Source organism: Bubalus bubalis, chromosome 8 (genome assembly GCF_019923935.1).
Source record: "Bubalus bubalis isolate 160015118507 breed Murrah chromosome 8, NDDB_SH_1, whole genome shotgun sequence".
NCBI lineage: Eukaryota > Metazoa > Chordata > Mammalia > Artiodactyla > Bovidae > Bubalus > Bubalus bubalis.
The window spans coordinates 80447470-80463325 of record NC_059164.1 but is presented as its reverse complement, the minus strand read 5'-3'; the positions used below and the strand labels follow the sequence as shown (position 1 = coordinate 80463325).

The following is a 15856-nucleotide window of genomic DNA, read 5'->3' as shown; positions in this document are numbered from 1 at the left end:
CTTACCTACAAAGTTCAATAAAAGTATTCTACTTGCTCTAATTTTCATCACACATCATGACCTCAAATCATCTAGAAAGACGTTAAGAAAAGTAGGACATTCCCTTTAGAATATTGGGGGGAAAATTACTATCTTCTTTGTATACAGCAGATAAAGGCAGAGCAATATAGTAGTTATAATCAGAATGTCAGCATCCATTCGCCAAATATTTATTAAGCACCTACTATTTTCCAGGCATCATTCTCAGAGCTGAGGATATAGGGGTGAGTGAGAAAGTAACAGCTGCCATTTAGAGTGCTTACTATGTGCCAGGCTCTGGCCTAAGTTTTCACACATAATAAACCCATTTAATCCTCAAACACAACACCTCTATGACATGGGTACTGTTAATTTTTTCATTTTACACGTAAGAAAATTGAGGCACAGAGAAGTTAAATAACTCACCTAACTAGCCTGCCTCTGAATTTCTCTATTCCACATTTTTCAGTATAGTAATAGTATTAGAATATAGTAACAGTAGTAGTCCTGAGTCTCATGAAGCTTTTATTAATCTAAATCCTTCCCTTATTTTCTGTTTTGCCTTTGTGAAAGACCTAACATACAAATAGAACTGGTTACGGCTCAAATAACTGGTGTGACCATTTCCCTTTTAGAAGTTTCTTTCTGGGAATGTTTAAACAAAATTTTAATGAGCTATACTTTCATCTTATATTGACCCCAAAATACCTAAAAAGCTTGAATGTTCTAAGACTTAGTTCTGTTTAAATAGTTGGGGAAAATGAAAATCCCTTTATATTTTTCTCATTACCATAGGCATAGGTACACAGCATTCCATCCTTTGGAAAACCTTTCTTTAGTCCCGGTAGGCCTAGTGGGTCTAAGATCATGGGACTCTGCCTCATTCTAGGGATGGGTACATGTTCAAATTTATTATGCTACGCTGCCTTGATCATAGTTATTGGATCAAGACTACAAAAAAAGACCAAGCATGACCAATCTGTCTTCACTGGGATTGACGAGAGTTGGGAAATATTCTCTTCACAATGGAAGTGATTTGAGACTGCTGATAGCCATCTTCCTAGACTCAAGAGAAAATAATTCCACAATACTGGGAGATATGGAGTAGAGAAATTCAGATGCAGAGATCTTTAATCTAGCTATGCAAGAAATAGGTCCATCCTTGCCTTTTTCAGTAAAATGAGTATAAAGGCTAGAAATAGTTTTAAATTTAAGCGTAAGTGGGTTTCTCTAACTTTCTACCAAGTTTCAATGCATTTTTACAAAAGCATTACATAAAATATGGACACAGAACAATGGTTATAATATGAATAGAAATTTTTTTTATTCTCTTCCTTTACCCCCTTTTCCCTATGAACAAATATATAGACCTGTCTACAGAACAAAGTATGGTCTATCTATTTTCAAAAGCAGTATCCAAAATATATTCTTATGAATTCTAACTATGTGATTACAAAGCATTATTTTAATAATTCTTTTTTAGCATATGACAAAAGCACAATATAGCTAGAAAGACAAACTGCTTTATTTTAAAACATTGGAAAAAACATTAAAAGGCAAATGTGCATTATATAACCAAGAATGTTAAGCATTTGGAAAATGTTAATCTTCTAAATTGTGGTAGGCACTTCCAGAGAGCCAAATATTGCAAATTATCCTACCAGATGTCTTCTGTAATACCAAAAATACTTGATATGATGAAACACACAACTAATTACCCAAAGTCACCATGTTAGGTTTCAATTTAATTACAAGTAAAAGTTTTGTCCAAGATGTTCCTGACACATGAAGCGTCCAGTTGAATTTCAGAAATGTTAACAAAAGTATCTTCCTTTTTTGCCTGTGAATGTTTGGGTATTGCTGTATTGTTGGCTTATATCCACTACAGATACTGGTTCTAGGCCAGCCCAAGGGTCTTCAAGCATTGAAGGCTTGAAATAACTCTCCAACTCATTAGACATTCTCTTTTCTCTACCACGCCCTGATCCAAATGGTGTAGATGTCCTTGGAGAACCCTTTAGGAAAAAAATCATTAGTTAAAGACATTTAGCAGAGATAAGAGTGGAACTTCGTCTTTAGTGGCTAGTGGGGGTCACACTGCTAGTTAAAAATTATGTCTTGAACCCAGTTATGTTCAATTTCAAAGTCCATGCTTCTTTTAATCTAGTGTTTTAAAAAAGTAAACCAATTTGGTATACTTATTAATAATTTTATGCCCACTGTCAGTTCAAATCCTTTTGGATTTCTAATGTGTTAACTTTGCCAAATGAAAAACTGATGATGAAATAAGAATCGTAGTTTTATCTCAGTTATTTCCTTATTTTTTCTGGAGGCAAATTAAAACTTCTTTTACCCTACAGCTTCAAAATTTCTAAACCTTCCCATCTCATTAGCTCCACACTCAAAGAGGTGTTTTGGTTTAGCATCAAGTTGGAAAACTACTAAGCACATTTAAGTTGTAAACCACAGAATCCTAGAAACACTACAAAGACTTGGAGCAGAAGCCAGTGTATTCGGAAAACCAAGGTAAAAAAAAGTGGAAGAAGAAAAGAAAAAGGTGCCAACAGTAGGGATATGGCACTAGCCTATAACTCTAGAGAGATGAGCTTTAGGCTAGGGATTCATTCGCTGTTTTTCCCCCTCGGAGAGCGGGGACTCGGCATAGTCTACTGCTACCAACAGGCCATGCCCCTGACAAAGGAGAGGGAATTAAGGAAACCTCCTGTGCACAAGCGGCACGGTACTGGTGAAAAGCAGGAGGGCTCCAGAAACAAGTCGGGCTCTGCCACTTTGTACGGCATTCCAAAGAAAGCTACACTTCTCTGAGCCTCAGTTTATTCATCGGCAACACAGGGCTAACAACAGTATCCCACCTCATAGAGGAGTCAAAATAATCCACGTAAAGGGAGTACCATGCCTGCCATACAGTAAGAGCTCGGCAAACGCTGGCTATTATTACCTGGGGGTGGGTCTGCTGCTGCCCTGGGGAGTAGCCGAATTGCTGCTGGGACCCCGCGGGGGACTTGGAGTAGTTGCCAGGGTAGCCGCCAGGGGACGGAGACCCGAACCGGCCCCCAGGGAAGCTGCCGCCGTGTCGCGGAGAGAGGCCGCTCCCGTAGGGCCTAGATCGGGGCCCGTACGGCGGCGTGTGGTGTGGACTCCCGTACCCGTCCCGCGGGGATGGCGGCCGCGGTCCGCCTCCGCTCGGGGTACCCCGGAAGCTGCTCCCGTTCCCCCAACCTCCTACACCCGGGCCGGGGTAAGGAGGAGTCGGGGGTCGAAAATTCTGTCGCTGCATCTCAGCGGACGACGACAAGGATCCCACTGGCGCGATCTCCTGCCGGAACTGTCGCGAGCAAGCCTTCACTTATACTTGGCGGTCCTTCACCAAAACACTCCTCCGTCCTCCAGCATTATATAGCACATTGGTTCCGGCCTCACAAAGGTTCCGCTAGGGCGGCAGGATAAGCACGTTATCGAATTGGTATAGATTGAGTTAAAGTGAAGGAAGGAGGCGGAAAATGGATAAAGGAAAGGCCAAACACCGGGGAAGCCCCAGCAGTGGCCTTTGAAGTCTCGCGGGCTTTGGTTGGGACTGAGCCACGGACTAGACGCCTGCCCAGACCTGGGTGGGTGGTTAGAAGAGCTCGGCCGTGCCGAGCCCGGCCCCTCCCACCTGGTGCCGGGAGAGGGCTGAGTTGTCCGCGGGCGCCCCCAGTGGCAGCGCGAGCGCGGAGTTCTCCACTTGGGGAGCCAGGATTTGTGAGCGGCGCGCAATGCTGGCATCGCTGGCGAGGGTCGCCGCTCTGCGGAGAACCCGCCTTTTCTCCCGCCGGGGCGGCGGGACGGGGCTGTGGACCGGCCGCCCGCAGTCAGGTACCCTCCGAAACTCGGTCCAGGTGGCGAAAGAGACCCCAGTCCCAGCCTTCCCACTCAGGCGGCAATCTGAGCAGAGCGGTGCGCTTTCCTGTAGTATCCGCTGACCCCGTCGCCCGCCCTCTGACCTTTCGCGTCTCCCCAGCGCCCTGGCTCCGCGATCGCCGGGTGGTCACCCTGCCTGACGTCCGGGTCCCGGTCCGGCCCCCGCGCGGTCCTACCGGGCGGACTCGCCTTTCTCCCTTACTCATCCCTCCTCGTCTCCCATGTTTAAATAACTTGAAAAATGTACCCCCTACCCCCACCCCTGCAACCAGCTGCATTTCAGAAAGGATTTTAGACTGTGTCTGTAAATAACTCGGGGGTGAGACTGTTCGCAGATGCCGGACTTTATTCCCTTCCTTGTTCTTGTTAAATGCAGTCGGGTAAGGGGGGTGGTTAGGAAGCAGAGATCCTGATTTTCAAAACGAACATTTGTCCAGAGCTCTTAAAATAATGGCCATTTCACAGACCTTTGGTTATAAAGAAAAATGTGATCATTCAAGAAATGACCTCAAAGTATAAACACACCTTTGAACCGAAGACCTGGCTCAGAATTTTATTTAGAAGATGAAATTTGGATTTATTGCCGTTTTCTGAAACTATCTTGACTCCCTTCGAATTTGGGAATGAAAGTCTACTGTGAGCCTTGAAATCAGCTTGTAGGAAAAAGAATCTTAGAGAATTTTAGGACTCATTTAATCATAGCCTAATGGGTAGCTTGGACCTGTGCCTTTCAGCTATGAACATTCTTGCAGCGTCCACTCCTCACCGTCCGTTTGACATATTCTGTGGCATGTGGCAAGCTGAATAATGTGTTGTTTTCTCAGCTTCTATCCTTGATGAATGGAGAAACACAGTTTTTTTTTTTGCTATTCTTTGAGAGAATTTGGTTCTTCAGATTTCTCGTTTAGACGCAAGTAGAATCAATCAAGGCAGGGTAATCGCGTTGAGGCTTTGTGATGCAATTAAGGCCTGAGGATCCTCCCAGAGTACCCTCTTTAGACATACTTCTATCCTAGCGACTTCCCTGGTGGCTCAGATGGTAAAGCATCTGCCTACAATGCCGAGACCCGGGTTCGATCCCTGGCTCAGGAAGACTCCGTGGAGAAGGAAATAACAACCCACTCCAGTACTCTTGCCGGGAAAATCCCATGGACGGAGGAGCCTGGTAGGCTACAGTCCATGGGGTTGCAAAGAGTCGGACATGACTGAGCGACTTCTTTCTTACACTGTCCTGTCCAGAAATTCACCTTCCTGGACATAGTTTAATGCCTGGTAATTGGGCTCTCAGATATTTATTGAATGAATGAGTGGGTCACATCATAACCCACCTGAGTGGGTTAGTGAGTCTCACTTGTAATGACCTTTAATGTCATCAACCAGTCTTACCTCTTGGTGGGAGGGCGCAGAGAAATGAGGGTGGCAGGGACCAAAATTACCTTTGTTAATATTTAAATAATTAGCAAATGATTTGTTGAATTGAGTGAAGTACTGTAAGTTGTCTTTTTACTTGGCTTGTACTTCTGGAATGTTCTTCCCTGTAGCGATATCTTGTTATCTTCCACACATATGAACTTGTATTAGAAACAAGAAATAAAGTGTGAAATTTTTGACCAGTAGATTATGTATGACATTGTGCTCTCCGTTATGTTTTCAGCTATTAATATATAGGAGGAGTGAGGGAGAGCACATTCTTAATTGTACGAAAACTGAAGATTCCACTTGGATCACTTCTGAGTATAGGCAATTTGCCTTTTTACAGATGAGAAAGATTGTCCAAGAGAAATTAAGTGACTGAAACGGGAATATAACTTCTTGTTCACGGAGTCGAAGAATGGAATCCATGAACACGCAGACTCTCATGATAGCAAGCAAATAGGATTTATAAGAAAGGAGGAAAGTACAAAGCTCTCAGCATAGACACTGGGGGTGGGGGGTATTAAAGAGTCCCTAAAAAGGTGGGGATTACAGCAGTCTTATATCTTTACCAGTATTAATCTGTACATTTTTGGTTGGCTCCTGTCCTTAGGGTACATCATTTTTGACCAATCAATTTAAAGGGCAAAGTGTTTAACTTAATATCTTTATGGCTTCATAATATGTACTTCATGGCATATCTTTTTTAGATATTTAGAGATTAGTAGATGTAACTTTAATTGTGAACATTTGTAAATGTAGCTAGAATCTTCACAGGTGTTAACCTGGGGATTGCAATCTGACAGCCTGAGCTGATGGGTCTGAGGTCCCAAGACGCATATTTCAATTTGTTTATGTGGTGGTGAGTTCGGGGGGAGAGAAATGTAGGAAGTTTTATGTTGTATTACCTGGAAATAGAAAAGTGAAGTGGGATGATGTATGTGAGAGTATGGTGGTTGCCCCATGAATGAAGTCGGAATCCTGTGAGGAGAAAAGGGCACTTTAACATTTGTGTGAGTAACACGAGTATTGTTCTGACAAAAAGAGAATTGTAGAACTGTTTGGGGAGGACCACCTTTAGAAAACAGGATCCCAAATAGGATAGTGCATTTATTGAAGACACTATTAATGGCTAGGTGATGTCTTCAAGTGACATTGTACTCAGAGGACATCAACAAGCAAAGCGTTAAGGAACTTTCTCAGTACCTATGAAGTATATGGGGATCCCCAAAATAATTGGCTAACTTTCTGATGATGCATGTTTTACACATTTTACATTAATGCAAGTAAGAGTATCACAGATTTAAGTGTAAATTTAAGTGTAAGTGAAAATGGGAACTTGTCTGTTTCTATAAGACTGGAGTGGGTTGCCATTGCCTTCTCCTTCTGTAAGACAGAGAATCTTTATTGGGGTTACCAAAGGTTTTTTTAGTGTTTCTTTTTTTCAGTAGATTAAAAACAATTTTTTTTTTTTTGGTAGAGCCTTTTTGAGAGCATATGGCTTTGTGTCTGAAGGAGGAATTGGGATTCCCAGAGCTGCTCACTCTGTCTCCTCCTTTATCTGCCTCCTTGAAAAGATACTTCTGGGCACCTCTGAGGAATTTCTAGGGCTCTCCAGAAAGGATTTGAAACCCAATATGTTTGGTAGGCATCAGGTATTAATGAGTGCTGAAAACGTAAATACTTTGGTTAGTTTTTAACTACTTATTACCAAGGAGTGAATATTTTCATGTTTCTGCATGGTCAGGGCTTTCTACGCTAAGAAAACTAGAACTTGGGTTAAAGGGCAAGCCTTGGAAGTTAAAAGATGACTGAAATGTTTGTTAGAGAGCTTCCAGGAAATTTATGTTTATATTTCATAGGGGTATAAAACTCAGAGCCTTGGATACTTTCCCAAGATTGAGATTGTTAACCCAGTGAAGTTTATCTTTCCCCCTGGAGACATTTATTTACATTCCAGAGAGTCAGAGCCCAGGGACCATCCCCCTTTCTTCCTGAGGAGAATTTGCTTATTTTAGGGCCATTAGCTGTCTCTGTTTTTTTTGCGGGAAGGTGCAGTGCGAGCAGCTGTTCCATACAAACTGATTGGTTTATAATTTGGGGGACCTTTCCTCGGGTTCAGTCCTTGTATGTGCAGGTGAAGTCCACCAGCTCTCATTGTGACTCCTGAAACTTATTATTTGGGGAGAAAATGGTGCATTTCTTGATGTAAGAAATAATAACTCTGATCTCTGCTTCAGAAACCATGGTTTTGTATAAGTATGGGTATTAAAGACCATGTATTTTTAATGAAAGCACTTCTTAGGACAGGAGAGTGTATTTAATAGTTTCTATGTTAGAAATGTTTGTTCCAATTTTAGTATATGTGCTCCTGAAGCTAGTCCTGGAAATGTTTGTTCTGGTATCTCTCGGGATCTGCAGAGGATTGATTCCAGGATTCCCCCCACCTTGGATACCAAAATCCAAGGATGCTCAAGTTCCTTACTATATAAAATGGTTTGGTATTTGCATATAACCACGTGTTCTGTGTGTACTTTATAATACCGAATACAATGTAAATAATATGTAAATAGTTGTAAATACAATGTAACTGCTCTGTAAATAGTTGTGGGAGGCATATTCAAGCTTTGCTCTTGGGAATTTTTTTCTCCCCAATATTTTCAATCCACCATTGGTTGAATCTGTAGTTGAGGAACCCATGGATGGGGGATGGGGTGGAGCTGCTGTGATATACTTAGAGCATAAGCTACCATAGTATTCCCTGAGGCCTTTCAGATTATCTTTGTTTTCCTCTTCTCTTGTTAGCTGTTTAGCTGTTGCATGTTAAAGACTGTCAAGAGTAGAAAAGTAAATGCATCTCTAGGATATGATTAGCTCATTCATTAATAGGATGAGGTCTGCATTGAACACAGTAGATCACTTAACTATCACTAATGTAATGTTCTCATTGATTAAGCAGGTGTTGGAAGCAGCTTGTTCTTGTCTCTGAGAGCCAAACTACTTTTAATGATCTTCTTTTCAGTTCTAAGCATGTTTCCATTGTCCATAGTAGTCAAGCACAGGTGAAATGTTTTATACATGTGTATTTCTTTTTGATTAATATTCTTCACCCATGTGTAATACGTGTTAATGCATTAAGTCACTTATAAAAATTTTTACTGAATATAATAAAATTATTGACAGAATACTTTGACATGAAGAAAAATGTTAAAGAATGTAATTATTCTTTTCCAGATACAATTTTTTGTTTTAAAATGAGTGAATAAAATTTTAATGTCACTAGAATTTGTATCTTTGTGTTTTGTACTCATAAAAGGTTAATATTCTTACTACACGAAGAATCCATACAGATCAATAAAGAAAAGATAAATGTGCCTGTAGACATATGGGCCAACAAGAAGAATACATTTTTACAGGACAAGATATAAAAAAAAGAGAAAGCATGAAAAGCAGTGTAATTTCTTGTCACTAAGTAAATGAAAATTAAAATGGTAGTAATGTGCAAATTTTTAACTGTTGAATTTACAACAAACAAGTAAACAAAATGCTCCCAAAACTAAGCCATTGTGGGTTATGGGAGCTAGTGGAGAACATTGTTTTCCACGGCTGATGCTGGTATATATTAGTGCTGCTTTTCTGGTGGACAGTTTGATAGTATGTATGAAAAGTTTGAATGAATTTACAACATGAACATAGCTAGGCCACCTTAAGACCTGCCTCTGTGCTTGGAAACATGCTCCTCATTGTGCCTTCTTAACCCCCCCAATTTCCATTTTTTCCATCCCATGGGGATGGTCTTGATCCCTGTCTCCTGTACAATGTCACGAACCTCATTCCATAGTTCATCAGGCACTCTTACCTATCAGATCTAGGCCCTTAAATCTATTTCTCACTTCCACTGTATAATCATAAGGGATTTGATTTAGGTCATACCTGAATGGTCTAGTGGTTTTCCCTACTTTCTTCAATTTAAGTCTGAATTTGGCAATAAGGAGTTCATGGTCTGAGCCACAGTCAGCTCCTGGTCTTGTTTTTGCTGACTGTATAGAGCTTCTCCATCTTTAGCTGCAAAGAATATAATCAATCTGATTTTGGTGTTGACCATCTGGTGATGTCCACGTATAGAGTCTTTTCTTGTGTTGTTGGAAGAGGGTGTTTGTTATGACCAGTGCATTTTCTTGGCAAAACTCTATTAGTCTTTGCCCTGCTTCATTCCGTATTCCAAGGCCAAATTTACCTGTTACGCCAGGTGTTTCTTGACTTCCTACTTTTGCATTCCAGTCCCCTGTCATGAAAAGGACATCTTTTTTGGGTGTTAGTTCTAAAAGGTCTTGTAGGTCTTCATAGAACCATTCAACTTCAGCTTCTTCAGTGTTACTGGTTGGGGCACAGACTTGGATTACTGTGATATTGAATGGTTTGCCTTGAAAACGAACAGAGATCATTCTGTCGTTTTTGAGATTGCATCCAAGTACTGCAATTCGGACTCTTTTGTTGACCATAATGGCCACTCCATTTCTTCTGAGGGATTCCTGTCCGCAGTAGTAGATATAATGGTCATCTGAGTTAAATTCACCCATTCCAGTCCATTTCAGTTCGCTGATTCCTAGAATGTCGACATTCACTCTTGCCATCTCTTGTTTGACACTTCCAATTTGCCTTGATTCATGGACCTGACATTCCAGGTTCCTATGCAATATTGCTCTTTACAGCATCAGACCTTGCTTCTATCACCAGTCACATCCACAGCTGGGTATTCTTTTTGCTTTGGCTTCATCCCTTCATTCTTTCTGGAGTTATTTCTCCACTGATCTCCAGTGGCATATTGGGCACCTACTGACTTGGGGAGTTTCTCATTCAGTATCCTATAATTTTGCCTTTTCATACTGTTCATGGGGTTCACAAGGCAAGAATACTGAAGTGGTTTGCCATTCCCTTCTCCAGTGGACCACATTCTGTCAGATCTATCCACCATGACCCGCCCATCTTGGGTTGCCCCACGGGCATGGCTTAGTTTCATTGAGTTAGAAAAGGCTGTGGACAAAGCGCCTTACAAGTGGCTGTGAAAAGAAGAGAAGCGAAAAGCAAAGGAGAAGAGAAAAGGTATAAACATCTGAATGCAGTGTTCCAAAGAATAGCAAGAAGAGATAAGAAAGCCTTCTTCAGCGATCAATGCAAAGAAATAGAGGAAAACAACAGAATGGGAAAGACTAGAGATCTCTTCAAGAAAATCAGAGATACCAAAGGAATATTTCATGCAAAGATGGGCTTGATAAAGGACAGAAATGGTATGGACCTAACAGAAGCAGAAGATATTAAGAAGAGATGGCAAGAATACACAGAAGAACTGTACAAAAACGATCTTCACGATCCAGATAATCACGATGGTGTGATCACTGACCTAGAGCCAGACATCCTGGAATGTGAAGTCAAGTGGGCCTTAGAAAGCATCACTATGAACAAAGCTAGTGGAGGTGATAGAATTCCAGTTGAGCTATTCCAAATCCTGAAAGATGATGCTGTGAAAGTGCTGCACTCAATATGCCAGCAAATTTGGAAAACTCAGCAGTGGCCACAGGACTGGAAAAGGTCAGTTTTCATTCCAGTCCCAAAGAAAGGCAATGCCAAAGAATGCTCAAACTACCGCACAATTGCACTCATCTCACACGCTAGTAAAGTAATGCTTAAAATTCTCCAAGCCAGGCTTCAGCAATATGTGAACCGTGAACTTCCTGATGTTCAAGCTGGTTTTAGAAAAGGCAGAGGAACCAGAGATCAAATTGCCAACATCCGCTGGGTCATGGAAAAAACAAGAGAGTTCCAGAAAAACATCTATTTCTGCTTTATTGACTATGCCAAAGCCTTTGACTGTGTGGATCACAATAAACTGTGGAAAATTCTGAAAGAGATGGGAATACCAGACCACCTGATCTGCCTCTTGAGAAATTTGTATGCAGGTCAGGAAGCAACAGTTAGAACTGGACATGGAGCAACAGACTGGTTCCAAATAGGAAAAGGAGTTCGTCAAGGCTGTATATTGTCACCCTGTTTATTTAACGTCTATGCAGAGTACATCATGAGAAACGCTGGACTGGAAGAAACACAAGCTGGGATCAAGATTGGTGGGAGAAATATCAATAACCTCAGATATGCAGATGATACCACCCTTATGGCAGAAACTGAACAGGAACTAAAAAGCCTCTTGATGAAGGTGAAAGTGGAGAGTGAAAAAGTTGGCTTAAAGCTCAACATTCAGAAAACGAAGATCATGGCATCCGGTCCCATTACTTCATGGGAAATAGATGGGGAAACAGTGGAAACACTGTCAGACTTTATTTTTTTGGGCTCCAAAATCACTGCAGATGGTAACTGCAGCCATGAAATTAAAAGACGCTTACTCCTTGGAAGGAAAGTTATGACCAACCTAGATAGCCTATTCAAAAGCAGAGACATTACTTTGCCAACAACGGTCCGTCTAGTCAAGGCTATGGTTTTTCTGTGGTCTTGTATGGATGTGAGAGTTGGACTGTGAAGAAGGCTGAGCACTGAAGAATTGATGCTTTTGAACTGTGGTGTTGGAGAAGACTCTTGAGAGTCCCTTGGACTGCAAGGAGATCTAACCAGTCCATTCTGAAGGAGATCAGCCCTGGGATTTCTTTGGAGGGAATGATGCTAAAGCTGAAACTCCAGTACTTTGGCCACCTCATGCGAAGAGTTGACTCATTGGAAAAGACTCTGATGCTGGGAGGGATTGGGGGGCAAGAGGAGAAGGGGATGACAGAGGATGAGATGGCTGGATGGCATCACCTACTCGATGGACATGAGTCTCATTAACGCCGGGAGTTGGTGATGGACAGGGAGGCCTGGTGTGCTGCAATTCATGGGGTCGCAAAGAGTCAGACATGACTGAGCGACTGATTTGATCTGATCTGAACCCCCCCCCCCAACCTCTAAAAGGCGTAGAGAATAATTTTTATCTTTACTACTTAAAGAGACATCCCTGAGAGGGTTCCATAGCACTTCACAGAAAGTATCCTAAGTTCTAGACATCTCCTGCTCTTCAGAATGACCTATTGGAAGCTGTTGAAAACAAATCAAATCATAAACATTTTTTTCTGACATATGTATCGGTCTACTCACTTCTCCCAGGCTGTCCCTTCCCTTTCCATCTGTTCCTCCTGTTTTATTTGCAGTTGGTCTGTAAAATAGGGTTCCGTTCCCTTTTTGTGTTCAAAATAGGCTCATCACATTCACCATCTAACACTGCCCCCGGCTCCCACCCTCCCACATCTCGCACATGCATGTTTTCTTCTTTTCTGTGATAATTAGAATGCCCTTCAAGTACCTATGATGGTGTTTTGCTGGTTGTCCCCTGGAATGGATGACTTTCCCTGATTCGCACGAAGGTCTTCCCTTTGGTCAGTCTTCCGGAAGAAAGCCACATCACCTACATGGTGAAGTTTCAGGAGTCTCATGGGTTTGTGGGCATTCATATTCTGTAGTTTACAACTGTCATTTGCTCCACGAGTTCCTGGTTCAGCCACTTGTTATCCCTGAGTTATTCTCTTCAGGCCCATTAAAGAGGCCTCAACCCTGAAGCTTTTTTCTCTGGCTTCCTGACTTTTGGTTGTGAATCCTATAACTATAAATTGATTACTTATAAAGTCTCTAAGTTGGTACTGTTTTCTACCCTTCAATGTTCCAGTCTATACTAGTGGTCTTTCTCCTAAATGACTTTTGATTAGCAACGCATTGCATATGTTAAGTTCATATGAAAAAATTTGTTTATCACAAATAAATTTTATAGTAAGAACTAAGGTGAGGGTAAGATCTGTAATGTGTGAGGAATATGCTTTCCTTTTACCCAGTGTGAGAAGCCTTGTCATGAAAGAAGGCTTATTTGTAGGTCTTATTTGATCACTTTGGGGAAAAATATGTATGGAAGCTTAAGAAATTGGTTTGGAAATTTTGGAAATTGATTTCTTTAAAATGATTCATTGATTTCTTACGAAAGTCTTAACGTATCTCCGTTTGATGACTGCTGCTAGCAGTGAAGCAACCTACCCCTGAAATGGACTTCTAGCTGGTTGGCTTGGATGCTTACATTCGCTTAGAGACTACCATTCTTCTTCCGCCCGTGCCTCGTTTCTTCATTGGTCAGGAAAGGCTAGATGGGGCTGTGGTACAAATTAGCCCACAGTCACTGCGGTAGGACCATAGAAGCCTGGAGGACCTAATGGGATGTTTTTAAGGATTAGGGCTGGCTTTAACTTTACATTGCTTCCGTTTATGTGTGATTGGCCAGACCCCAAGCATTTGGCCCCAATCTAATTGCAAGAGAAACTGGGAAGTGAGAAGAGCAGAGGGATTAGGGATTAGCACCCATTGGTACTTTGGTTGTGTAATGCTTTACTTATCATTTGGTAGCCCTTTATTTCTAGTCTTTTTGCATTTTTTCTTCAAGTTTTCATTAAAATAGTAGCATCCAGCCATTTTAAAACCTCTTTGATTGCAAATCCCACAGTAATAGCCAAGTCCTTGCAAGGGAAGGGCAGTTCTGAAGAAACTGAGTGTCAATGAAGCATGAATTATAAATGATGATACGTTATGATCCATCTTTCTATTGTTTTCTGTGTGCTTAGTCACTTAGTTTTGTCTGACTCTTTGTGGCCCCATGGACGGTAGCCTGCCAGGCTCCTCTGTCCATAGGATTTTCCAAGCAAAAATACTGGAGTGGGTTGCCATTTCCTCTTCCAGGGAGTCTTCCCAACCCAGGAATCGAACCCATGTCTCCTGCGGCTCCTGCACTGCAGGTGTAGACTTTGCCACTGAACCGAATTGTCTCTAAATGCCTCATAACTTGAGTGTCACTTCCACACTATCTTTTTACAACTCAAAAATTTTAGTTTCCCTGGAATGTTTTCCAGTGGATTCTGATTTTCCAAGTACTCTGAACCCCTAAAATTTCCTGCCAAATTATACTATTAGGAACAGAGAATTCCTTCAAGACTCAACCTGTGCTAGAAAGAAAATATCCTGCTAACTTTTCTAAATAAAGCTTGGAAGAGATATCCATCTACTGGCTCACTCCTAAGTTCTGGTAATTAAGTTCTCTGTAAAAATATCAAATCAAGAAAGCCTTCTAATGTATATCACATGTTGTATTTGATAGTGATATTCGATCAGTTTGTTTTAGGACTTGACTTTTTTGTTTACTGTCTCAGTAGTTGGCTAGTACAGTGGGAGAGGGATGTCATGGTTGCTGCCACACAAATGAGCCACTTGTGTGGGCATCTGTCAATTATATCCGCACTGGTGTTCAAATTTATTTGTGTCATGGAAACCTAGGGCCAAATACCAGAGGAGTCCTAGAAGCAACTCTGGCAAGCATAAATTTGATGGCAGCTTCATTATAATTATATTTCTTTGCATGGTTACTCAGCTATATCAACATAATAGCTTTCCATCCTAGAGGCCAAATAAGATAGAGTGATATACAAGCTGCTCACTATATCTCAACAAATTACATTGTAAAGGATGCTCTTTTCAACTGTTTTTCACTGGGAAATCAGTCTATTCTGGTCTTTCATAAGGAGGCAAAATATGGCTGTAGATATCTTTTTAAAGTATAGAATATTGAGAATAATATTATTTTCTGTTCCTTAATCATGAGTCATGTGATTTCTCTCAAATCTGGATTATTTACTTTAATAGGTATTGGGACTGTATATTACATTGGTGATGATGATGATAACAACAATTGTTAATATTAGTGAGCATTTACTATGTGCCACAAGAAGGAAATGGCAACCCACTCCAGTATTCTTGCCTGGAGAATCCCAGGGACAGAGGAGCCTGGTGGGCTGCCGTCAATGGGGTCGCACAGAGACTGAAGCGACTTAGCAGCAGCAGCAGCAGGAAGTGTACTTTGTGTGTGCCTGTGTGCTAAGTCGGTTCAGTCATATCTGATTCTGCACCCCCATGGACTATAGCCTGCCAGGCCCTTCTGTCCACGAGATTCTCCAGGCAAGAATACCGGAAGGTTGCCATGCCCTCCTCCAGAAGATCTTCTCAACCCAGATATCAAACCCAAGTCTCTTGTGTCTCCTGCATTGGCAGGCGGGTTCTTCACCACTGATACCACTGGGAGGCCCACATATAAAATTTCACTTCATCTTTGCAAACTCTATGATGTAGGTGTTTCAATGAGGAAATTGAAACAGAGAAATGTTTACCTTGGTCAAGGTCACTAGGATAGTAAATAGTGAAGCAGAGAATTAAATTCAGTCTCTAAGGTTTATGCTCTTAACTGTTTAAAACTCATTAATTGATTATGACTTAAATATGCTTTAGGGGATTCCCTGGTGGCTCAGACGGTAAAGCGTCTGCCGGCAATGTGGGAGACCTGGGTTCGATTCCCGGGTCGGGAAGATCCCCTGGAGAAGGAAATGGCAACCCATTCTAGTACTCTTACCTAGAAAATTCCATGGATGGAGGAGCCTGG

The 15856-nt window shown here is 41.6% G+C and overlaps 2 protein-coding genes across 10 annotated transcripts in view; one reads left to right on the top strand and one right to left on the bottom strand.

Annotated features, from left to right (window-relative positions):
* Nucleotides 1-1317: 1317 nt before the first annotated feature.
* On the bottom strand, nucleotides 1318-3470 carry LOC102403132 (M-phase specific PLK1 interacting protein). Its single transcript, XM_006058832.3, has 2 exons — nucleotides 2978-3470; nucleotides 1318-2033 (listed from the first exon to the last, which is right to left on the bottom strand). Exons 1-2 carry the CDS (start codon nucleotides 3314-3316, stop codon nucleotides 1833-1835), a joined length of 540 nt encoding a protein of 179 aa, XP_006058894.1. The 5' UTR covers nucleotides 3317-3470; the 3' UTR covers nucleotides 1318-1832.
* A 187-nt stretch (nucleotides 3471-3657) lies between these two features.
* Nucleotides 3658-15856, top strand: part of SUGCT (succinyl-CoA:glutarate-CoA transferase) — a 763763-nt gene continuing 751564 nt past the window's right edge. For all 9 annotated transcript variants that reach the window (XM_025292055.3, XM_044946814.2, XM_025292046.3 and 6 more), the window contains exon 1: nucleotides 3658-3894. In XM_025292055.3, the coding sequence (XP_025147840.2) occupies nucleotides 3795-3894 (100 nt within the window). In that variant the 5' untranslated portion in view covers nucleotides 3658-3794. The remainder of the gene's footprint in view (nucleotides 3895-15856) is intronic.